The sequence below is a fragment of the Haliotis rubra genome, unplaced genomic scaffold (genome assembly GCF_003918875.1).
Source record: "Haliotis rubra isolate DU_JTF1 unplaced genomic scaffold, ASM391887v1 Scf1013, whole genome shotgun sequence".
Lineage (NCBI taxonomy): Eukaryota > Metazoa > Mollusca > Gastropoda > Lepetellida > Haliotidae > Haliotis > Haliotis rubra.
In genome coordinates, this window is record NW_025764908.1 from 157,824 (window position 1) to 182,986 (window position 25,163).

Consider the following 25,163-nt stretch of genomic DNA (forward strand, 5'->3'; position numbering starts at 1 on the left):
AGATGGAAGATTCGTGCAAGCCATCTATTAAGTTCGATATTGAGCTTCCCCTGGAGCCGCATTGCGCCATTGTGTGCAGTCAGACGGGGTGTGGGAAGACCATTTTTGTATTGGGTATGCTAGAAGGGTATTATCAGGATGTGTTCGATCATATCGTGATTCTTTGCCCAACTATACGCGTCAATAAAACATACACGGAGAGAGTGTGGGTGATGATGACACAGAGATTAATAAAATCAACCCGGGAGTACGTTTACAGGACTGGTTGCGCCCCTTTCACGAGAAGTTTCAGGGAGAATCGACGCTGTTTATTATAGACGATTGCAGCACGAATAAAGAGATCACCAAACAGAGAGATATGTTATCGTATTTAGCGTTTTCGGGACGTCATATGAAACACAGCGTTTGGGTCCTCACGCAAAAATTCAACTTAGTCCTGAAAGACCTCAGGGAACAGAGGCGATAGGTTGCCTTATTTCACTGCAAGGATAGGGATTCGTTCGAGGAATGTTTAAGAGAAAACGACACGATTCCCACCAAACCCAAGTGAGAACGCATGAGAAAGTTGTTAGCCAAAACAAAACAGCCAAACTAAGCAATACTTAGAAAAAATCAAGCAAAATCAAGCAACCTGCTTAGGAAATTGAATGTATAACCTTTATATAAAACCATGACGACGTTTTAAATTATTGTGTTGTTTTACCTGACATTCATATCGTTCTGTTTGGGTTATGTTCAATTTTATTATATTAGGTTTAAAAACCGATTGATGTATTATAAGATGGAGTTGGACGACATGCTCGAACAAATGATTTCTGAGAATATCTCGCCATGTGTGGGAAGGGGAAACAATACTTCAGTGAAAACACCACCACTGATAAAATTTATTAAATGTCCGATGGAGACATCAACAAACTGTACGCAAGATGCGAAGCCCGATTCCGTGCTGAAATGGCGAAACCATAGGATTGGCTATAACGCAATTTTACACCGTTCGTCTCTGCTTCCCATTCCACCGACACGTCAACTTCGTGGGAAGATCTCAACGCGGATCCGTTTATCGGTCACGCCTTGAACACACTCAGTTGTGAGTTGTATCACCGATATGGTATGTTCTTAGCTCCCGTCACCACGGCGATCATTACGGGCAAGCAGTGTTAATTTAAATATAAATGTTTGACTAATGATATACAAGATGACAGAGGCGAACATCGAAACGACCTCGACACCTGCAGAGGAGACCACCCAAGTGATTGATACCGTAACGAAAAAACCCAAGAATCCGAAAAAAGTAGCCGCCGGTTAAAAAGGGGGTTAAGCTAGGCATCATCATGAATACCGATGAATACCCCACCATGGATTCTGTACGCCGTGGCAGCCACTTTCATGTTTATCACTGCGGCTGTATGGTTATATCAACCAAACAAAAAGACGACACCACCGGTGATGGTCCACCATTAACAAAACAATTAGAGGTAAACCCACACGTTATGTTATAGTCATGTCTACCGCCAATGGAAAAAATTTGTCAACGATGCGTATCACTCCGCCATGGTTAGCGGTCTAGCCATCGGCTATGTGCATTTAAGTAAAGTGATCACGAAACAACCAACTCCCAAACTCGACATTGGCATGCTTGTCGTAGATTTGGGAATGGTGATAGCCACCAAAGCACCCAAACTTGATTTCAACCTGCAAGACATGGGCTTGGGACTGGTGATGGCCACCAAAGATATGCTCATCAAGCAAGGGATCATTCCGGAAAACGTATTAAGGTAAGAACCATTATATATCAAATATAAATGGCCACGATTGCCTTGATGGTTGGTGGGTCTTAGTCAACGCCCTAGCCTTGTCGGGTAGCAATTACCTTTTTTCTTATCTACGAACGTCGAACGTGGCCGAAATAGAAGCGGATCGGAAACGTCATGATTTACCCATCGAGAAATTTAAGCCGCACAAGCCTACTACACGAAAAAACACATACTAAAATAGATTTTATCCACGACCAACTCCAACGAGAAGGTCACACCATGCGAGCGTTTAAGGACGTGGGTGAAGCCATGCATGTCTATTATCTCGTCACCGTAAAACGACTCGACTCTAATCAATTAGACAAACAATATATCTAAGTGCATATAGCAAAGATGAGACTAGCTTAGTATCATTGCAAATATGTGCTTTGGGGAAAAGCCGAGACTTTCTGCAAGAAATGCAGGACAGAGTACTGCGGGATAAACATGTCTATCAGAAAGGGTTTCGTGAACTACACATGCACGGTATGTGGTATTGGAGTGAAATGTCATTATGGTTTGTGCAAAGCCCACTGAGCGGCCATGGTCTGAAACCAACTTATTTATGATAAGAAAAAAGATTATCTCAACAAACGTAACCGACTACTCAGAATAAAAAATAAAAAATTAAAAAATAAAATAATTCGGGTAATTAACCCCAATAAACCAATCAACACAAACTGCCGCAGGAAACCTCACTAAGGAGGTGCGGCCTGTCATGTGGCTAAGGTATCTAGGCCAGTCCAGCGCTCATGTATGAGTGCTGGCTTGACGTACAAACCTCACTAATGGGATATCTAGGCCGGTCCATACAAACATCACTCTGCTCACTTGCAAAAGTTTCCTCCGCTAGCCTGACTCGAACCAGAACCGAACCAGAACCGCAGGATTCTCAGTCCAGTGCTCTACCATCACGCTGTCGGGACTGCTGTGACTGCCTAAGCTGGCGAGCTAGTCTTTTTTTAGACCTCGCTTAGACTCCATACTCAGCTCACTTCGAGCCATTTAAGGACGCATCCAACGATGGTCCGCCATCAAACACACCATTTTTTCACCAACATTGGAGGCTTATTCAGACACAAATAACCCTATAAAACACAAACTGAACCCCATCCTAATACTACTTAATGCAACAAGATAGTGCCTGCATACACATGTCCGCCTACACCGAAGCTTGGCTTTGTCGGAACTGCATTCAGGTAGTGCATTTTCCGGCCGCTTCACCAGACCTGAACCCCATCAAAAATGTCTGGCAAATCATCAAGGACAAAGTGGAAAAGTTGGAACCGAAAGACATTGCAGATTGGAAATAAGTGATTCATGAAATGAGGTACAAGCTATCTGAGGAACTGATAGACATTCTTGTAAATTTCATGCCTCGGTGGACTGAACAGTGTTTGGAGCAAAATAGTGGACTGAGTCACTATTGACTCATTGTAAACGATTTAACAATGCATTATCTACATGTGTCCCAATTTTCATAGATTTATGTCAGTTATTAAATCAAGACATTGAATCAAAACTTGTCTCATATTTATTGCTCAATACTGTATGCAAATTTGCACATGTGTATATTTTCGCGGTATAAACAGGCCGGTCGATTTTATTGTATATATGTTTGCTTCTCATAAAGCATTTGATTGTGTAAATAGAGAACTATCATGGTATATTCTTTCTCAAAACAATATTCGGGGTAAAATGCTTTCAATAGTGTGTGATTTGTACATTAAATCAATTTCAGCTGTAAAACTATCAAGTTGTAGTATTTCAGTATATTTCAATTCCTTGAGTGGTGTACGCCAAAGATGTATACTCAGTCCATTGTTATTCAGTATGTTTGTAAATCAAGTCGAAGGGGATCTTACATCATCTGACAATAGAGGTTTTGTTTTTTTTCGAACGGAACTTTAAGAACTCTTTTTATTATTTTATGCTGATGATTTATGTTTATTTTCTGACACAGTTATAGGTTTACGAAGGAAGATTAATATTTTATCCTAAGTTTGCACAAAATGGGTTTTAACAGTTAATTGTTTTTGGCAATGGAGGTATACTAAAGATGACTGAAAAATGGATGTTTAAGAATGTGAAGTATATAAAACTACAAGCTATTACAGCTGCTAAATGATGCTCTGCCACTTCATTCTCTACACTGGTTGCCCATGCTCTACACTGGTTGCTCATTATCTACACTGGTTGCTCATTCTCTACACTGGTTGCTCATTCTCTACACTGGTTGCTCATTCTCTACACTGGTTGCCCATGCCCTACACTGGTTGCTCATTATCTACACTGGTTGCCCATGCCCTACACTGGTTGCTCATGCTCTACACTGGCTGCCCATGCTCTACACTGGTTGCTCATGCTCTACACTGGCTGCCCATTCTCTACACTGGTTGCCCATTCTCTACACTGGTTGCTCATTCTCTACACTGGCTGCCCATTCTCTACACTGGTTGCTCATTATCTACACTGGTTGCTCATTATCTACACTGGTTGCTCATTCTCTACACTGGTTGCTCATTCTCTACACTGGTTGCCCATGCCCTACACTGGTTGCTCATTCTCTACACTGGTTGCCCATACCCTACACTGGTTGCTCATTCTCTACACTGGTTGCTCATTCTCTACACTGTACACTGGTTGCTCATTCTCTACACTGGTTGCTCATTCTCTACACTGGTTGCTCATTCTCTACACTGGTTGCCCATGCCCTACACTGGTTGCTCATTCTCTACACTGGTTGCCCATGCCCTACACTGGTTGCTCATTCTCTACACTGGTTGCTCATGCTCTACACTGGTTGCTCATGCTCTACACTGGTTGCTCATTCTCTACACTGGTTGCTCATTCTCTACACTGGTTGCTCATGCTCTACACTGGTTGCTCATGCTCTACACTGGTTGCTCATTCTCTACACTGGCTGCCCATTCTCTACACTGGTTGCTCATTCTCTACACTGGTTGCCCATGCCCTACACTGGCTGCCCATTCTCAACACTGGTTGCTCATTCTCTACACTGGTTGCCCATGCCCTACACTGGTTGCTCATTCTCTACACTCGTTGCCGATTCCCCACACGGGCACAATGTGTGAAGCCCACTTCTGATAGAAATATTTCTTGTAAAATACTGTAAATATGTCGTTGGTGTTGGTATTATCACAACAGATACAACAGTTTTATCTGAATGCGGTTATTTATTTAACAAGGAAAATATAGACTGGATGTTACAATCTTTAAATTGTTGTGAAAACTGCTTATTAAATAAATCAGTGTTAACAATTAATTATTTTGAAAATCCCATGCATAACTAAAACCATAAATATATATTTGACAACTTTACACAACAAAGATTGACAAGGATTTTTATCACTTTTAAGATTAGGTGAATTGAATATCTGACATGAAGAATGCAAGAACAAAAAATAATATACAAAGAGAATTAAGATTTTGTCCATTTTGTAATAACATTGTAGAAGAGGAGGCTCAGTTTATGTTTATTTGCCCACTGTATAATGATTTCAGAATACATTATATGCTAAATATGGACTGTAAAGATTCTATCATACACCTTCTCCAAAATGAAAATAGTAACTATCTAAATATGTATGCAAATTATACCAAAGAAGCATTTATGCGACGTAACACATTCTTATTGTAAACATATATTGATATGTTCTAGTTATTGTGCATATCATTCCTTTTCTATTGTATTGTATTATACATTGTACATTGTACATCATCAGTAGGTGTACTGACACACACCAATACTACAATACCAACACAGCAATAGATGTACTGACAGACACCAATACTTACATATGTTATATTTGGGATTACACTTTCTTAGTAAAGTACAAATTCTAGTACTTCTTTGAGTTGAGCCCCATCCGGGATTCGAACTCACACCCTCAGAGTCAGGCACCTAATCGCCAGCACACAAAGTCAGCCGCCTAACCTATTCACCTACCGCGGCTTCCACAAAAATGGAAGTCGGACAACTGGTAGTCTAGACTGCGGGCTTTGTGTACCCCTCTGATAGGTTCCCACGACCGAAAGCTATGATTACACAATGCCATTTAGAAAGTGGTCAAATGTAACATATGTTATATTTGGGATTTCACTTTCTTAGTAAAGTACAAATTCTAGTACTAGCTTTCAGTCGTGGGAACCGTGCCAATTAACACCTATCAGAGGGGTACACAAAGCCCGCAGTCTAGACTACCAGTTGTCCGACTTCCATTTTTGTGGAAGTCGCGGTAGCTGAATAGGTTAGGCGGCTGACTTTGTGTGTTGGCGATTAGGTGCCTGACTCTGAGGGTGTGAGTTTGAATCCCGAATGGGGCTCAACTCAAAGAAGTACTAGAATTTGTACTTTACTAAGAAAGTGTAATCCCAAATATAACATATGTTACATTTGACCATTTTCTAAATGGCATTGTGTAATCAAAGACACCAATACTACCATACCAACACATCAATAGTTTTACTGACACACGCCAATGCTACAATACCAACACAGCAATAGTTGTACTCACACTCCTACACAGGCAAAGGTACTGTTTGTTGAGGTAAACTGTATGTTATTGAGGTAAACTGTATGTTATTACAGGCTTCCCTCATTTCAGGGTCAACTGTTCCTTGTTAAGTTCAACTGTGATGAGTTTGCTGTGGACCGAGGATTTCTCCACAAGGTGTTTGCCCAGGTGGCGTCTGTAGAGGGAGGGAACCCAAGACCGGCGGGTGGTGGTGGCAGGGGAGGGCACTCTGCTGTGGGAAGAAGACGTCATCACATCAGCAAGAGAAATGGACAAGGAACAGGTGGGGTCTCCTTACTAGTAAAGCTCACACCACATGTCTTGGTGACATTCATCATACAAGTAATACTCTATTCATATAGCACTGAGGCTGAAAGGGTCGTTGTCGGCACGGTTTATACAGATGTGTACCCCAGGTACGCTTCTGTATACAGAAATGTACCTTGGCCATAATCAGAATACAGAAATGTACCCTAGGACGATTCCATTCTGCATTGTGGAGTTTTCTTGATCGGAACTGTCATACTGTTGTATTAGATGCATTTGATTGCGTTATATAAGAGCATACACAGTATAACGAATATTTCACAGTGCACAACATACACCACTCGCAATCAGCTGAACGGGAATAACTACATACGATGTCGGTATTGGGTCGCGGAATATGGACTCGTCCGTCGTTTAGGGTACCGGGTACGTTTCTGTAGTTTGACTTTGTTTAGGGTACATGTCTGTATACAGAAACGTACCTGGGGTACATATCTGTAGTACCTGTGCCGACAACTACTCCTTCAGCAGCACTGAGCCCCAGCTTCCACATTATTATAGCCATGTCACTGGTTCCACATGGTTTTCAACTCCCTCAGAGGCACAGAAGGTAAACCGTGACACATTCACAGTTGCCATAATGCAAAACAAAGCTTCTTAGCTAAGGAAACCAAAGCCCTTGAAACTCAAGCTGCCAAAATACAGTCCTCCATCCTAATCCTCTCTGTGACAGATGTTGTTTCCACCCCAACTGAAGCACATTCCTGGAAACACTCAGGAGTAGTTTCATTGGTTACTGCGTCTCTCTTCAGACAAGTGTGTTGAAGCAGCTGCTGATCCAGATGGGCCTCCTCCGAGTTCCGTGTTTGAGGACAGACCCGTCAGACCCTTCCCACTTCTTTACCCTCACAAAGCATATTGGCCAGGCCAGCACAAGTATGGTGAGTAGCCTTCAAACTCCTGCCTGGCAATTAAAAACACAGACTCATATAACCCTGTGTTGTGTGTAGTCCGTGTATAACCCTTTGTTGTGTGTAGTCCGTGTATAACCCTGTGTTGTGTGTGGTCCCTGTATAACCCTGTGTTGTGTGTGGTCCCTGTATAACCCTGTGTTGTATGTAGTTCCTGTATAACCCTGTGTTATATGTAGCCCCTATATAACCCTGTGTTGTGTGTAGTCCGTGTATAACCCTGTGTTGTGTGTAGTCCGTGTATAACCCTTTGTTGTGTGTAGTCCCTGTATAACCCTGTGTTGTGTGTGGTCCGTCTATAACCCTGTGTTGTGTGTAGTCCGTGTATAACCCTGTGTTGTGTAGTGTATAACCCTGTATAACCCTGTGTTGTGTGTACTTCCTGTATAACCCTGTTGTTGTGTGTAGTCCCTGTATAACCCTGTGTTGTGTGTAGTCCCTGTATAACCCTGTGTTGTGTGTAGTCCCTGTATAACCCTGTGTTGTGTGTAGTCCCTGTATAACCCTGTGTTGTGTGTGGTCCCTGTATAACCCTGTGTTGTGTGTAGCCCCTGTATAACCCTGTGTTGTGTGTAGTCCCTGTATAACCCTGTGTTGTGTGTAGCCCCAGTATAACCCTGTGTGTTGTGTGTGTAGTCCTGTATAACCCTGTGTTGTGTGTGGTCCCTGTATAACCCTGTGTTGTGTGTGCCAGTAACCCTGTATAACCCTGTGTTGTGTGTGTAGTCCCTGTATAACCCTGTGTGTTGTGTGTAGTAACCCTGTGTTGTGTATAACCCTGTGTTGTGTGTAGCCCTGTATAACCCTGTGTTGTGTGTGGTCCCTCTATAACCCTGTGTTGTGTGTAGCCCCTGTATAACCCTGTGCTCTGTGTAGCCCCTGTATAACCCTATGTTGTGTGTAGTCCCTGTATAACCCTGTGTTGTTTGTAGCCCCCTGTATAACCCTTTGTTGTGTGTGGTCCCTCTATAACCCTGTGTTGTGTGTAGCCCCTGTGTAACCCTGTGTTGTGTGTGGTCCCTCTATAACCCTGTGTTGTGTGTAGCCCCTGTATAACCCTGTGTTGTGTGTAGCGCCTGTATAACATCTAGTTTGATTGTCCCTACTCTCAAGTATACAGCCAGTTTGATTGTTCCTCCAGCCAACATCCAGTTTGATTGTCCCTACTCTCTAGTCTACATCCAGTTTGATTGTCCCTACTCTCAAGTCTACATCCAGATTGATTGTCCCTACTCTTAAGTGTACGTCCAGTTTGATTGTTCCTCTAGTCTACATCCAGTTTGATTGTCCCCACTCTTTAGTCTACATCCAGTTTGATTGTTCCTCTAGTCTACATCCAGTTTGATTGTCCCTACTCTTAAGTCTACATCCAGTTTGATTGTTCTTCTTGTCTTCATCCAGTTTGATTGTCTCTACTCTCTAGTCTACATCCAGTTTGATTGTCCCTACTAGTCTACATCCATGGGCCAGTTTGATTGTTCCTCTAGTCTACATCCAGTTTGATTGTCCCTACTCTCTTGTCTACATCCAGTTTGATTGTCCCTACTCTCTAGTCTACATCCATGGGCCAGTTTGATTGTTCCTCTTGTCTACATCCAGTTTGATTGTCCCTACTCTTTAGTCTACATCCATGGGCCAGTTTGATTGTTCCTCTTGTCTACATCCAGTTTGATTGTCCCTACTCTTTAGTCTACATCCAGTTTGATTGTCCTCAAGTCTACGTCCATGCGCCAGTTTGATTGTTCCTTTTGTCTACATCCAGGTTGATTGTCCCTACTCTTTAGTCTACATCCATGGGCCAGTTTGATTGTTCCTCTAGTCTACATCCAGTTTGATTGTCCCTCTTCTCTTGTCTACATCCAGTTTGATTGTCCCTACTCTCTAGTCTACATCCAGTTTGATTGTTCCTCTTGTCTACATCCAGTTTGATTGTCCCTACTCTCTAGTCTACATCCATGGGCCAGTTTGATTGTTTCTCTAGTCTACATCCAGTTTGATTGTCCTACTCTCTCTTGTCTACATCCATTCCCTGTTTGATTGTCCCTACTCTCTAGTCTACATCCAGTTTGATTGTTCCTCTTGTCTACATCCAGTTTGATTGTCCCTACTCTCTAGTCTACATCCAGTTTGATTGTCCCTACTCTCTTGTCTACATCCAGTTTGATTGTCCCTACTCTCTTGTCTACATCCAGTTTGATTGTTCCTCTCTCTTGTCTACATCCAGTTTGATTGTCCTACTTCTTACTCTAGTCTACATCCAGTTTGATTGTTCCTCTTGTCTACATCCAGTTTGATTGTCCCTACTCTCTAGTCTACATCCAGTTTGATTGTCCCTACTCTCTAGTCTATTGTCCATCCATGGGCCAGTTTGATTGTTCCTCTTGTCTACATCCAGTTTGATTGTCCCTACTCTTTAGTCTACATCCATGGGCCAGTTTGATTGTTCCTCTTGTCTACATCCAGTTTGATTGTCCCTACTAGTCTACATCCATGCGCCAGTTTGATTGTTCCTCTTGTCTACATCCAGGTTGATTGTCCCTACTCTTTAGTCTACATCCATGGGCCGGTTTGATTGTCCCTATTCTCTAGTCTACATCCAGTTTGATTGTCCCTACTCTCTTGTCTACATCCAGTTTGATTGTCCCTACTCTCTAGTCTACATCCACTTTGATTGTTCCTCTTGTCTACATCCAGTTTGATTGTCCCTACTCTCTAGTCTACATCCAGTTCGATTTGATTGTTTCTCTTGTCTACATCCAGTTTGATTGTCCCTACTCTCTTGTCTACATCCAGTTTGATTGTCCCTACTCTCTAGTCTACATCCAGTTTGATTGTTCCTCTTGTCTACATCCAGTTTGATTGTCCCCTACTCTCTAGTCTACATCCAGTTTGATTGTCCCTACTCTCTAGTCTACATCCAGTTTGATTGTCCCTACTCTCTTGTCTACATCCAGTTTGATTGTTCCTCTTGTCTACATCCAGTTTGATTGTCCCTACTCTCTAGTCTACATCCAGTTTGATTGTTCCTCTTGTCTACATCCAGTTTGATTGTCCCTACTCTCTAGTCTACATCCAGTTTGATTGTCCCTACTCTCTTGTCTACATCCAGTTTGATTGTCCCTACTCTCTAGTCTACATCCAGTTTGATTGTCCCTACTCTCTTGTCTACATCCAGTTTGATTGTCCCTACTCTCTAGTCTACATCCAGTTTGATTGTTCCTCTTGTCTACATCCAGTTTGATTGTCCCTACTCTCTAGTCTACATCCAGTTTGATTGTCCCTACTCTCTAGTCTACATCCAGTTTGATTGTTCCTCTCTAGTCTACATCCAGTTTGATTGTCCCTACTCTCTAGTCTACATCCAGTTTGATTGTCCCTACTCTCTAGTCTACATCCAGTTTGATTGTCCCTACTCTCTAGTCTACATCCAGTTTGATTGTCCCTACTCTCTAGTCTACATCCAGTTTGATTGTCCCTACTCTCTCTAGTCTACATCCAGTTTGATTGTCCCTACTCTCTAGTCTACATCCAGTTTGATTGTCCCTACTCTCTAGTCTACATCCAGTTTGATTGTCCCTACTCTCTAGTCTACATCCAGTTTGATTGTCTCTACTCTCTAGTCTACATCCAGTTTGATTGTCCCTACTCTCTAGTCTACATCCAGTTTGATTGTCCCTACTCTCTTGTCTACATCCAGTTTGATTGTCCCTACTCTCTAGTCTACATCCAGTTTGATTGTCCCTACTCTCTTGTCTACATCCAGTTTGATTGTCCCTACTCTCTAGTCTACATCCAGTTTGATTGTCCCTACTCTCTAGTCTACATCCAGTTTGATTGTCCCTACTCTCTAGTCTACATCCAGTTTGATTGTCCCTACTCTCTAGTCTACATCCAGTTTGATTGTCCCTACTCTTGTCTACATCCAGTTTGATTGTCCCTACTCTCTAGTCTACATCCAGTTTGATTGTCCCTACTCTCTAGTCTACATCCAGTTTGATTGTCCTACTCTCTAGTCTACATCCAGTTTGATTGTCCCTACTCTCTAGTCTACATCCAGTTTGATTGTTCCTCTAGTCTACATCCAGTTTGATTGTCCCTACTCTCTTGTCTACATCCAGTTTGATTGTCCCTACTCTCTAGTCTACATCCAGTTTGATTGTCCCTACTCTCTAGTCTACATCCAGTTTGATTGTCCCTACTCTCTAGTCTACATCCAGTTTGATTGTCCCTACTCTCTAGTCTACATCCAGTTTGATTGTCCCTACTCTCTAGTCTACATCCAGTTTGTCCTACTCTAGTCTACATCCAGTTTGATTGTTCTAGTCTACATCCAGTTTGATTGTCCCTACTCTCTTGTCTACATCCAGTTTGATTGTTCCTCTAGTCTACATCCAGTTTGATTGTCCCTACTCTCTTGTCTACATCCAGTTTGATTGTTCCTCTTGTCTACATCCAGTTTGATTGTTCCTCTAGTCTACATCCAGTTTGATTGTCCCTACTCTCTAGTCTACATCCAGTTTGATTGTCCCCTACTCTCTAGTCTACATCCAGTTTGATTGTCCCTACTCTCTAGTCTACATCCAGTTTGATTGTCCCTACTCTCTAGTCTACATCCAGTTTGATTGTCCCTACTCTCTAGTCTACATCCAGTTTGATTGTCTCTACTCTCTAGTCTACATCCAGTTTGATTGTCCCTACTCTCTAGTCTACATCCAGTTTGATTGTCCCTACTCTCTTGTCTACATCCAGTTTGATTGTCCCTACTCTCTAGTCTACATCCAGTTTGATTGTCCCTACTCTCTAGTCTACATCCAGTTTGATTGTCCCTACTCTCTAGTCTACATCCAGTTTGATTGTCCCTACTCTCTAGTCTACATCCAGTTTGATTGTTCCTCTAGTCTACATCCAGTTTGATTGTTCCTCTAGTCTACATCCAGTTTGATTGTCCCTACTCTCTAGTCTACATCCAGTTTGATTGTCCCTACTCTCTAGTCTACATCCAGTTTGATTGTTCCTCTAGTCTACATCCAGTTTGATTGTCCCTACTCTCTTGTCTACATCCAGTTTGATTGTTCCTCTTGTCTACATCCAGTTTGATTGTTCCTCTAGTCTACATCCAGTTTGATTGTTGCTCTAGTCTGACTACTGGGCCAAGGGCAAGAGACCACCTGACAGTGTGTTGATATGGAGGACATACAAGTTTGTGACGGGGATGCCATCCAGTCTTCTAAGTGCAGTGGTGACGCTGTGCTCACAGTTCTCTCGACTACAACTGATAATGAAAGAGGGAGGAGTTCTACAGAGTGGAGCTGTTCAGACAACCATTGTGAAACATACAACACTGAAGCAAGGTTAGTAGAAAGACAATTCTTACAAAACTGCAATCACACTGAAACTAAATTTTCAGATTTTTTAACAGAATAAAGCTGTGAGCTATGCATTACCATTTTTTCCTACAGTACAGCTCTTCTGTGTATAAGGTGGAAATCCTCACTTCTTTCTTGTGTGTGTTAGTGTTAACCTTTCTGTGGTATCGTGACTAACATTCCCCAAAAGCACACAACACGACTTGAAGAGCAGCAGCTTTGTTGCGGTCGGCTGGAGCATACATACTTGGGCGAGAAGCACATGGCCTGATGACGTAATAGTCCCATCATGCATTGGGGTACACATAGAGCAGTTGTTTACATCGAGTAGTTAAGGGAGCATTACTTCTCAATTCAGTCACGTTAATAGTTACATTACTACACCTCTCCCCTCCAGATTTTTTTGTTTCCATAAACAAAAGCTCAACAATACTTGTGATAAATAATCTTTAAAACATTAAATTTTTTCTTATCCTGACTCATGATCTTTTGCTTATCTCCCTTTCCTTTTCGAATGGTAGTGGAACACTTGAATCCCTTGAAGTTCCCGAAGCGGACGTAAAAATACACTCACCCACGAGTTACCTCCCTTTTGCCATTTTCCCGAGCAAACAGTCATGTGACCAGCCTTATTTGTCACTCTCTCCCTGTTTGCCTAAGTGGATGGTTGGGCGAGCACTGGAGTCCCTATACGGCATTATATCCTTTTTATTTAGGTCCTATTCTTCAAAATTACACTGTATATGGATTTGGCAATAACTACTGCTGAAGTTCATAATACTGGTGCTATGTTTAGTGCGTTGCAGGGGCAGTCTGCTGGTACGGGGGCCAAGTAGACATCGGCTACAACGCAGTTGACTCCGACTCAGGCTAAGAAAAAGACCTCATCTTCTTCTACATCTCAGAAGAAAGCATCTGTTACCAGATTGGAGGGTAAATCTACGCGTGCTAGTAAGTCAATGCAGCAGAAATCCTTCAACGAAGAGATATTACCTCCACATGAAGTAGACGTTTTTTGATGACCCCCTGTTACAATCGACTTCTACAACAACTAGATCGTCCACTGCAATGGTCACAGCAGGCCAGCTGTTTGACGAACTACCACTTACTTCTCAACGGAGTGAAGTTGAGGCGCAGAACACATCAGCTTTCGCGAACGTTCGTCTACACCAATGCAGCTTCAACCAACGCAGAACTTTTACCCAGGCGAATGTATGAGACAATTCACTAACCAGATGATGGCCATGATGGAACGTAGGTTCGAGGAAAAAGTGAAGGCTCGGCGAAGCCTCTCATCTACCGACACCATGCGCAAACTTATGGACCTGCGCGAACCTACTCCTCATAGAACTACGTCTCAAGACTACGTTGGCGAACGTACACCTTTGCAAAGGTCTCCACAGTCGGACAACTCTGTCATCTTGGAAGAGGATATAAGAGATGAGATGCCTACTCACAGTTCTACATCCGCGAACCCTCAACGTTCGAGAACATTGAAGGATCCATCTCCTACACCTAGTCGCTCTAGATCGAGATCTTATATCTCTCACAGACGTTCGCGAAGTCACTCATCACGAGACAGAGGTTCGTGAAGAGAAGGCTCACATCACAGAAGTTCGCGAAGGAATACATCTAGCGACAGACATTCGCGAAGGGATAGCTCACATCACAGAGGTTCGCGAAGAGATGAATCAACAGATAGAGAGGACTCTCAAGATAGACGTTCGCATAGGGAGGAATCTTGAGATAGAGGTTCGCGAAAGGATGATGAAGGTTCAAGAAGGGATATAGGTTCGCAGATGGAAGAGTCGCAGAGGCCTAGCACTAATAATCAGGAGACTCTGGATCAGCAAGCAGACTTCGTCTTCCCAGACTCAGAGCTTACAGTGTGGATTGCCAACGGGTTGAACTTGGAGTCTCCTTCTAAGGATAAAGATGAAGTCTACACTTATATGATGCGTAACGACGAGTTTGACTCTGTCACTATCCCTCCGATTGAACCTATATCCAAGGTACCCTCTAACCTACGCACAGCTTTCGCGAAAGCATCCAAGTACCAGAGTCAGCATCTGCCATCATTTAATGTGAAGAGATTCCCCTTACATTATATGGATGACAACATAAAGCTAGTCAACGACTCCCGAAACAAGATGTATAAAGTGGAAGATAAAAAGTTATCTCAACTTGATACTGCTACAAGGAGGTCCTTCTTGGGGTTGGCCAGGTCCAGAGCCATCAATGAAGCATTGATCAATAAATTCCAGAACTCAAGTTCGAAAGAGGATAGAATGATATATTTGGCCCTCATAACACAGAAGAAGGACCAATACTTTTTATCGGACCATCTGGCAACTATATCTGCAGGTCTCACTTTACTACCTAGACAAGGGCTACTTGCATCCTGTTGATGAGTGATAGATTCACCCAACCGCTACTGAGAGCTCATGGGAGGCGCCTACTATCTTTGGAGGACAAATAGACGATGCAGCTAAGGAAGCTACATATGACTCTAGAGAAGTTATGATGATAGATAAATCCATAGATACTCTGGTCAACGTCATCCGTCATACTTCGCAAAGGTATAACAGCAAGTCCAAATATTCCGGCATACAGAAGGCAAAGGAGAAGAAGTACCCCAGCTTCAGAGGCAGCAAAGGATCTTTTCGTCGCCCATCCGGAAATTACAGAGGAAACTCAGGGAGAGGCTGCACTCCCAGAGGATCCAGAGGAACTAGACGTTGATATCAAGGTTCGGAACGACTGGAGTCTTCCATCCCCAGCCGTTCCTGTAAAACCGTCGACAGTGGGTGGACGTCTACAAAGGTACTGGCAAAATTGGGGAATACTAGAGGACGACTACGTCTCCCAAGTACTAAGAGAAGGATACAGACTACAACTCAAGGCCACACCTCCGCTAACCCTCAGCCCGATGGTCTTCAACTATGCAGAGGAACAGGCAGACAAACTACAAGAAGCCATCAACTCACTACTTATGAAGGAGGCAGTAGAGATAATAGATCAGCATCATCTCACTCCAGGCTTCTATTCCCAATTTTTCTAGTAGCCAAGAAGAACTCCAAGGAGAAGTTCAGACAACATGATTTACAACATTCGCAAATTCAACAAAGACTATCTACTGAAACCAGAGAGGTTCAGAATGATCCACCTACCTCAACTCAGACTACTCGTCCATCCAGCAGATTACATGGCCAGCATAGACCTGCAGGATGCGTATCTACACATCCCCATACATCTGGAATCAAGAAAGTATCTACGATTCCTATTCAGAGGCACAGCACTTCCAATGGAACGTCCTACCATTTGGAATATCTTCGGCTCCGTGGCTATTCACACGAGTAACCAAGCCTATAGTCGCATATCTACATCATCGAGGTCTACGCAATGCCTTCTACTTGGACAACGGAATTCAGGTTCACCAAGATGCCCATCAACTCAGACTACAGCTGAACTTAACGATCAAGTTGCTCACTCAACTAGGATGGCTGGTGAACATTATGAAGTCAGAGTTGGACCCAAAACAAGATCTGCAATTTCTGGGGATAAGGTTTATCACAACACAGAATCGTATTGTCATCCCAGAAGATCGTTGGGTCAAGATACAAGCCATGATTCCACCAGCAGTCATCTCTCCGTTAACACTACGATCATGGCAAGTTCTACTCGGTCTACTAACCTCGCACAGGAATGTTACAACTAAGACCGCAGCAACGGTTCCTGACAAAACATCTAGACAGCGTCGACCCTATCTTGCTGCCAGACAACCTCAAGAGGCATCTACTGTGGTGGACGCACAAATCGAATGTTTGCAGAGGGACCTATTTACAAGAGCCGGCCTTCGACACACATCTCTACGTAGACGCTTCGATGCAGGGCTGGGGTGCGCATCTCAACAATCAAGTTGCATCAAGAAGGTGGTCCAAAATAGAACAGCATCTTCACATCAATCTGCTGGAGATGAAAGCTGTGATCAACGCCTTACAACTATGGTCGAGCTCGCTGAACAACAGAATACTGATGGTCCACACGGACAACTCTACAGTGGCATTCTCCATAAATCAGCAAGGATCCACAAGGTCTCCAAGCCTGCTACAGCTCACATTCCAGTTGTTCCACATCACGGAGGAAGCAAACATCTGGATAAAGGCGTGTCACATACCCGGAGCCAAGAACGTACTTGCAGACGCTCTCTCCCGACCACTGCACCTGTCACCTATGGAATGGATGCTCCATCCGGAAGTGTTCCGGCTCATCATAAGGGAAATAGGATCCCCTTGCATAGACCTGTTTGCCACGAGGTTCAACAAACAACTACGTTTGTCTCACCAGTTCCAGATCCTCAAGCCTGGGCAGCAGATGCACTGAGCATATCTTGGGAAGGACTAAACGCTTATGCATTTCCACCCCCTATATTACTTCCGGAAGTACTGTTGAAGGTCAAACAGACACAGGCGCTACAACTGACTTTGGTCGCGCCATACTGGCCAGTGAGAGTATGGTTCCTAGACCTAATAGAAGATCTCGGATGACCAGCAATCAAGTTACCAGATTGGCCGAACCTACTCGTACATCCGCACACCAAGCAAGTCCACGGGAACCTGACAGCGTTCCAGCTACACATGTGGACCGTATCAAAACATGTTTGAAGAAAAGAGGATACTCCGCCAGGGCAGTCAAGGCAGTAATGCTAGCGTTACGAAGATCTGCTCGTAACCTGTATGATGACAAATGGCTGAAATTTGAGACTTATGCAAGGCGGAAAGGCTTCATTGCGATGAAAGCTACTCATCCTCAAGTGGCGGAATATCGGTGTCATCTTAGACAGACCAGGCATCTGAAAGGTTCAACATTATCTACATACCTCGTGCCATCAGTACAGTGATTACCATGAAAACAGGCATCAAGTTTACAAAAGTACCAGAATTACTTGCTCTGCTGAGATCTTTTAAACTGGAGGACCAGCAAAAGAAGTTCAGAGCTCCAGCCTGGGATCTGAATGTAATTCTGCGTCATCTTATGAGTGATGCCTACGAACCTCTAGACCAGACTACCCTCGAGCTGCTGACACAGAAGACTCTGTTCCTGCTTGTGCTAGCCACGGCAGCTCGAATATCAGAGATACATGCGCTGAACCAGATCCGACACGGGGCAACATGCTCAAGTTCATCTAGGACTTAGATGGGACTTCATTGCCAAGAACCAACTACTTGGTCAGCCAGATAGACAGTTCCACGTACCAGCGCTATCTACAATCCTCGACCCAGAGGATATAGAAGACCTATCCTTGTGTCCAGTCAGAGCCCTGAAGATATATCTTCAAAAGACTGAGACAAGGAGACAACAATTCAAGCGCCTGTTCATCCCATTATTAACAGAGACATCAGCAGGAGTCTCAAGAATGACCATATCGTTCTGGATGAGAGCTGTCATATTGAGAGCCTATAAAGCAGCAGGACTAGAACCTCCTAGAGCTTCCAACCCACACTAAGTCAGAGCACTGGCGTCAACACTGGCTCTGCATGGAAATTGCTCTATACCAGCAATTATGGAGGGCTGCTTTTGGAAGTCGGACACGGTGTTTGCCAACCACTACCTCCGAGATATAGCCACTGAAGACATCTCAGGCATTCACCAATTTTGGCTTCTCGTTGTAGCACAGCAACTAACGGTTCCTCAAAGGCGCTGGAGTTGGAAAATCTCACCCTTTATCACGCTGACTTGTTGATACGGGTAAAGATCTTACCTGTACGTGAAGGGGTCGCAACTCATTTATGAAAAAGATCTTATCATAATCTATGGGTTGTTATGAGATATCTAGTAATAAGAAGATACTAGTTTATCTGTAGCCACATGAATCAACATGATTCAACTTGTCTGAGAGTGAAGTATGACAAGAAAGAGGTCCCCTGAGTTATAACGGAAGTTTGAAGAATAGGATCACGGAAATGCCGTTTCGCAGTTCCCATGGGGGATACAGGACGTATCTAAGGACAGCTGATGAATACACGAAGTGGCTTGACCCACCACCAATCCGTCGGATTCTATATGCAAAAGATCATGAGTCAGGATTAGAAAAAATATGTAATTTTTCAAGTAAAATTGATATTTTTATACTTATCCTGACTCATGACGAGAAGCCCTCCCAACCTACCCGCTGGAAACACTTCGGATTTCACAGCAGATCCAAGTGCATGGGCAGAAAAATCAGGAGAGAGTGACAGGTAAGGCTGGTCACATGACTGTTTGCGGGGGAAAGGGCAAAAGGGAGGTAACTCGTGGGTGAGTGTATTTTTACGTCCGCTTCGGGAACTTGAAGGGATTCAAGTGTTCCACTACCATATGAAAAGGAAAGGGAGATAAGCAAAAGATCATGAGTCAGGATAAGTATAAAAATATCAATTTTACTTGAAAAATTACATTATCCTTATCATGATATTATGAATTAGCAATTCTTATCATTGAAGGCAACTACATGTACTTATGTAGTCAAGGTCATTTTACTGTTACCTTACTGATGCAATTACATTATTATGACACCCTAAACATAACTGTAGAGACTTGAAACTTTAGAGTTCAATACACTTTCATTTAAACAAGTTCAGTCTTTAGATTCAGTCTATCCGGTCCTCTGGTCACAGCTTGAACTACGCAGTCTCTCAGACACTGACAGCCCAGTCATAGTAGATTTGGGGATCTGCGGACTCTCTACCTCTACCTACTCTCTACAACTTTTGGTGTGGCCTTCTGGTCAGGCCTAGATATTGAATCATCACCACTAAGGCTAACATCACAGGCTGAGATTGATTTGGCACAAGAGGTGTTATCACCTCTGTAACATTTGGCACATCAGACTTTACCTCTACTGGCTCAGTCTTCACACTTCCTTTCGTCTCGCAACTCATCTCCCATCTCAAGCTCACATGGTTAAGATTATGACGCACAACACCACCTTCTGGTAGGCGGATTTTTTATGACACAGGACCTGTTTGCTCTACGGCAACACCAGGTAACCACTTTTCACCAGGGCGGAAATTTAACACATGTATACACAAGATCACCAACTTGATTCTCACGATACTTGGCATGAGCATCATGGGTGATTTTCTGCTTTTTCTAGCTTCTGTTGAACTTGCCGACTCACATCTGGGTGTAGTAGTCCCATTATCTGTGACAACTGTCTCCGGTAACCTAAGAGTAGCAACCGTCCGTCTCAGACACTCAGTGGTTACAGTCGATGTGGAACTGTTAAGTGGAACAACTTCTAACCACTTAGATTGAGCGTCTATGCAAGCAAGGAACATCTTTCCAAGGAATGGGCCTGTATAGTCTAAGTGTAGACGACTCCATGGTTTCTCTGGCCATTCCCAAGGATGTAGTGTCGATTCAGGAGGAACCGGACGACTCTGCTGACAGATTTCACATGTCTTGACCTTTTATTTCCAAATCAAGATCCATATTCGGCCACCACACCATTCCGCGTGCTACCGACTTCATACGTGTTATGCCTGGGTGAGCTTCATGTAGAGTGTCCATCACTCATTGTCATCCCTGGGGTGGCACAACAATACGATTTCCCCAAAGTATACATTCAGATTGTACACTCAGTTCATTCTTCCTCTTCTCATAAGGACGAAATTCCTCTCCTAAGGTGATGTCATCAGACCAGCCACTCAGTAGATCTTACACGAGATAGTGTGCTGTCTCTGTCTGTCCACTGCTTGATTTGCTATGTCTTCACTGGGAATGCCTCCAAACTCTAACAGCAGAATTGTGTCTCCAAGTAGCGATGGATGACAAACGGACCTCGACAAGGGGAGGCGACTCATGCAGTCTGCATTTGCTAATATGGTTCCTTTCCTGTACTCAATGGTGTAGTTGTACGCTGATAAAGTCAGGGCCCAGTGTTGAATTCTGCTAGATGCCATTGTCGAGATAGCCTTGTCTGGACTGAAAATGCTCTCAAGAGGTTTGTGATCAAACACTAGTGTGAATGTTCTTCCATATATATACTGATGGAATTTCTTTGCTCCAAAAATGATTGCCAGAGCTTCACGGTCTAGTTGAGAATAATTCTTCTCAGCTTGAGACAAGGATCGTGAGGCAAATGCGATAGGTCGTTCAATCCCGTCTTTCATCATGTGAGATAGTACCGCTCCTATACCATACGGAGAGGCATCACAGGCTAGGAGAAGCTTCTTTTTCAGGTCATAGTGTGTAAGAAGTTTACACGATGACAAGTGGTCTTTCACTTTGTTGAAAGCTGTCTCTTCTCAGTTTTCCCACTTCCATTTTACTTGTTTTCCGAGGAGATGATGCAGGGGTGCCAATGTTGTGGACAGGTTTGGGAGAAAACGTTGGTAATATTGTACCAAGCCCAAGAAGGATTTCAGTTCACTGATGTTATGCGGTGCTGGAGCCGACACAACTGCTTCGACCTTCTCATTCAGGGGATGTAACCCATCCTTGTCGATTCGGTGTCCCAGTTATTCCACTCATTTGGCCAAAACTTGCACTTCTGACCGTTGAGTCGCAGTCCAGCCTTCTTCAATCTGTCTAGAACAGCTTGTATGTTGTCCAGATGGTTGCCTTCAGTGTCTCCGTTCACTGGTGTGTCATCAAGGTAAACGCAGACGTGAGGAATGCCCTTCAACAAACACTCGATTGTACGCTGAAAAATAGCCGGAGCGGCAGATTTTCCAAACGGTAAACGTTGATAATGGTACAGTCCACGGTGAGTGTTTAAAGTTATGAGCTCCTTGGATTCTTCATCTAACGTCAACTGCTGATATGCCTGACTGAGGTGCCCACCTGATAGTGAAGCAAACAAATCTTCAATACGGGGTATTGGGTCCACATCTACCTGCGCAACTCTGTTTACAGTGAGTTTGTAATCTCCACATATTCTCACTCTGCCATTGTTCTTGACAACAGGCACAATAGGTGCCGCCCACTTTGAGAATTGCACAGGTCTTATAACTCCTTGCCTTTCTAACCTATCGAGTTCATTTTCTACCTTTTCTCTCAATGCGTAGGCCACATTCCTATGGTTGTAAAGTCTTGGCACATTTGCTGTTATCTGAATCTGCACTGTCTGTCCCTTGAGTTCTCCCAAATCTTCTTGAAAGACTTCTTCATGTGATTTTATCATGTCCTGCAAACCTTCATTCCTGATGTTCATGATTCTACCCCAGTCTATCTTGATCACTTGTAACCAGTCTCGGCCCAAGAGATTATCTCTATCTCCTTCAACAACAGTCAAAGGTAACCTTGCAGTTTGACGCCCATAGCAGACTTCCACTTCAGTGGTTCCAAGAACCGGAATTCTCTCTCTATTATAACTTCTCAGAATTTCCTTCGCTTCTCACAGAGCTGGCCTCACAGAGTTGTATGTTAGTTCGTTGATCACCGTGGTAGCTGCCCCTGTATCCAATTCTAAGGTTACCTTTATTCCATTAACAGTCACCACGATCATGGAGGGTTCCGCTCTCACTGATCGTCTCTTGTCTGGATTGCATTCAGTTCTGTACATTTCATATTCAACTTCTTCCTCAACTGGCTTCTCTTCAATGTGATGAGCATGATTTCCTCGTCCCCTGCCACGGCTACAGGGATGACCGTGCTGACCATGACCATGACCCCTACCTCGAAGATTACCTCTAAAACCACGCCCATGCTGATGTGAAGGATAATTCGGTGCAGAATGACTTGAAAGGTGACCACGTCTACCACATCTGTGACAGTCACTGTTCCTATGGAAACACTATGACCCTGTGTTAAACATACTGCCACACCGATCACACTTTGCAGATCGACCTTCACCCAGCACAGAAGTTTTATTCACAGTCCATGGGGTTTGAGTTTCTTCTTTAATGGTTTGAATTTCTTTAGCTGCCATTTCCATTCCAACACAAAGTGCATAGGCTATATTATAATCTAAAGTCTTTTCTATCAAAGCCTTTTTTGCATTTGATCAGTATTGATTCCACACACCAACCTGTCTCTGAGTTGTGCCTCAATATCTGGATAATCACATGTCGACGCAAGGCGCCTAAGTTCCGCTATGTAAGCCGAAACACTCTCATTCTGCCATGACAGTTCGCTTTGGACTAATGTGATTCTTCATTAACTTGACTATTGCTTCGTAATAGAGATCGCCCAGTTTCGATGGTATGGTCAGATTCCTCAAAAGTTTATAAGATTTATTTCCAATCTCACTCAAAAGAATTGCTCTTTGGTATCCTGCATTTTCAATACTATTTGCAGTGAAATAATGTCCTAATCTTTCAGTATATTCACCCCAATCATCATTATCTGGATCAAATTCCTCTATTTTTCCAAACGCCGCCATTTTGTTTGAATTTCACTTACGCCCTTTCTGTTCTCTTCGATCAGGGTCCCAGGAGATTTCTGATGAGTTTTTCTCGCACCTGGAAATGAAATTCCACAGCCTTATAACCTTGTCTCCTCGTCGCCAAAATGTGGTATCATGACTAACATTCCCCAAAAGCACACGACACGACTTGGGGAGCAGCCGCTTTATTGCAGTCAGCTGGAGCATACATACTTGGGCGGGAAGCACATGGCCTGATGACGTAATAGTCCCATCATGCATTGGGGTACACACAGAGCAGTTGTTTACATCCAGTAGTTAAGGGAGCATTATGTGTCAATTCAGTCATGTTAATAGTTACATTACTACACTTTCCTTTAACTGAGCCACACCCCCTTCCCCATCTCTAGCACTGACCATCTTCTAGTCCATTCCTTCTGACATTAGTCTACTTATTCTGCTACAATTATATTTTATCATGCTTTTGGCATGTTCACAGGAGTACAGTAATTTTTTTTGTTATTGTGAACTCTAATATGTTCTGCAGCCCTACCACTGTGTCAGTGATATGGAGGTTTCACTTTAGTAGGTGATCTGCACAACATGTGTTGAAAGTGTACTGATAGGTGTCTCTTGGTTCAGGGGTCAAAGATGAGGCTAAGAACCATAAACTAAATTCTCCTTCAAGAGCTATAGCTAGTTGGGGCATAGATCAAACAAGTTCTCTGTAAAGATTTGAGTACTGAGAATGGTTGTGTCTCAAGCATCTACCATTTTAAATGATTGGCTTGGGAATGTAATAGAAGATGTCAGACAAGAGACTACAAAGTGTTTTCTTTTGTTAAATCTCATGGATTAGTGTAACCTTCCAAGGGATCATGTGCTGATTCAGGAAAATTTCCACAACAATCTGATTCTTTTTGTTCCTCTCATTCAAAATGGTAGTTTCCTATTCCAGTTGATGCCCTGACCCTGGAGTGCAAGTGTCTGTGTATATGGCCACCCCCTGTTTCCTGTTCCAGTTGCTGCCCTAACCCTGAAGTGCAAGTGTCTGTGTATATGCCCACCCCCTGTTTCCTGTTCCAGTTGCTGCCCTGACCCTGGAGTGCAAGTGTCTGTGTATATGGCCACCCCCTGTTTCCTATTTCAGTTGTTGCCCTGACCCTGGAGTGCAAGTGTCTGTGTATATGGCCACCCCCTGTTTCCTGTTCCAGTTGCTGCCCTAACCCTGAAGTGCAAGTGTCTGTGTATATGCCCACCCCCTGTTTCCTGTTCCAGTTGCTGCCCTGACCCTGGAGTGCAAGTGTCTGTGTATATGACCACTCCCCGTTTCCTGTTCCAGTTGCTGCCCTGAGCCTGGAGTACAAGTGTCTGTGCATATGCTCACCCCCTGTTTCCTATTCCAGTTGATGCCCTGACCTTGGAATGCAAGTGCTTTATGCCAGACTCTGATGTTGGTCCGGTCAATGATGACACCCGCTACCATGTTGAGGAATACACCTGGAACGTGTTCTGTATCCTAGCAGATGTGATTGACAGCCATCTTGACAACTGTGGGCTTATTCCAGTCATAGAAGAGGATGTGCCGAATTGGTTTGGTAAGTCAACAAGACATATGCTCCACTATTTTGGTGATGATCGGGTGAGGAATACATGAGAACCAGCACATCGACTAACTGTGAAGGACTTCTAAATGTTGCCTTTCAGCCAATACTTCAGTCGGATGTAAACACGAGTGGGGCATGTCTGATGCCGAGACCACCCAGAGCATCTGCACCCTGTGTAATCTTTGCTGTGACCAGGGCTCAGAGTGCAAGTACAATGGCATCATGGGGCAGTATCTGAGGGAATGTGAGTGCCGGACCAAAGTGACTGGCTGC

General features: G+C 43.6%; 1 protein-coding gene across 1 annotated transcript in view; it reads left to right on the forward strand.

Moving 5' to 3' along the window:
* The window catches only part of LOC124269407, a 58,484-nt gene extending 45,692 nt beyond the window's left edge, over positions 1–12,792 (forward strand). Inside the window, exons 7-9 of the mRNA XM_046704415.1 lie at positions 6,422–6,614; positions 7,411–7,539; positions 12,707–12,792. Of these exons, the coding sequence (XP_046560371.1) occupies positions 6,422–6,614; positions 7,411–7,539; positions 12,707–12,711 (327 nt within the window). The 3' untranslated portion in view covers positions 12,712–12,792. The remainder of the gene's footprint in view (positions 1–6,421; positions 6,615–7,410; positions 7,540–12,706) is intronic.
* Positions 12,793–25,163: the final 12,371 nt, after the last annotated feature.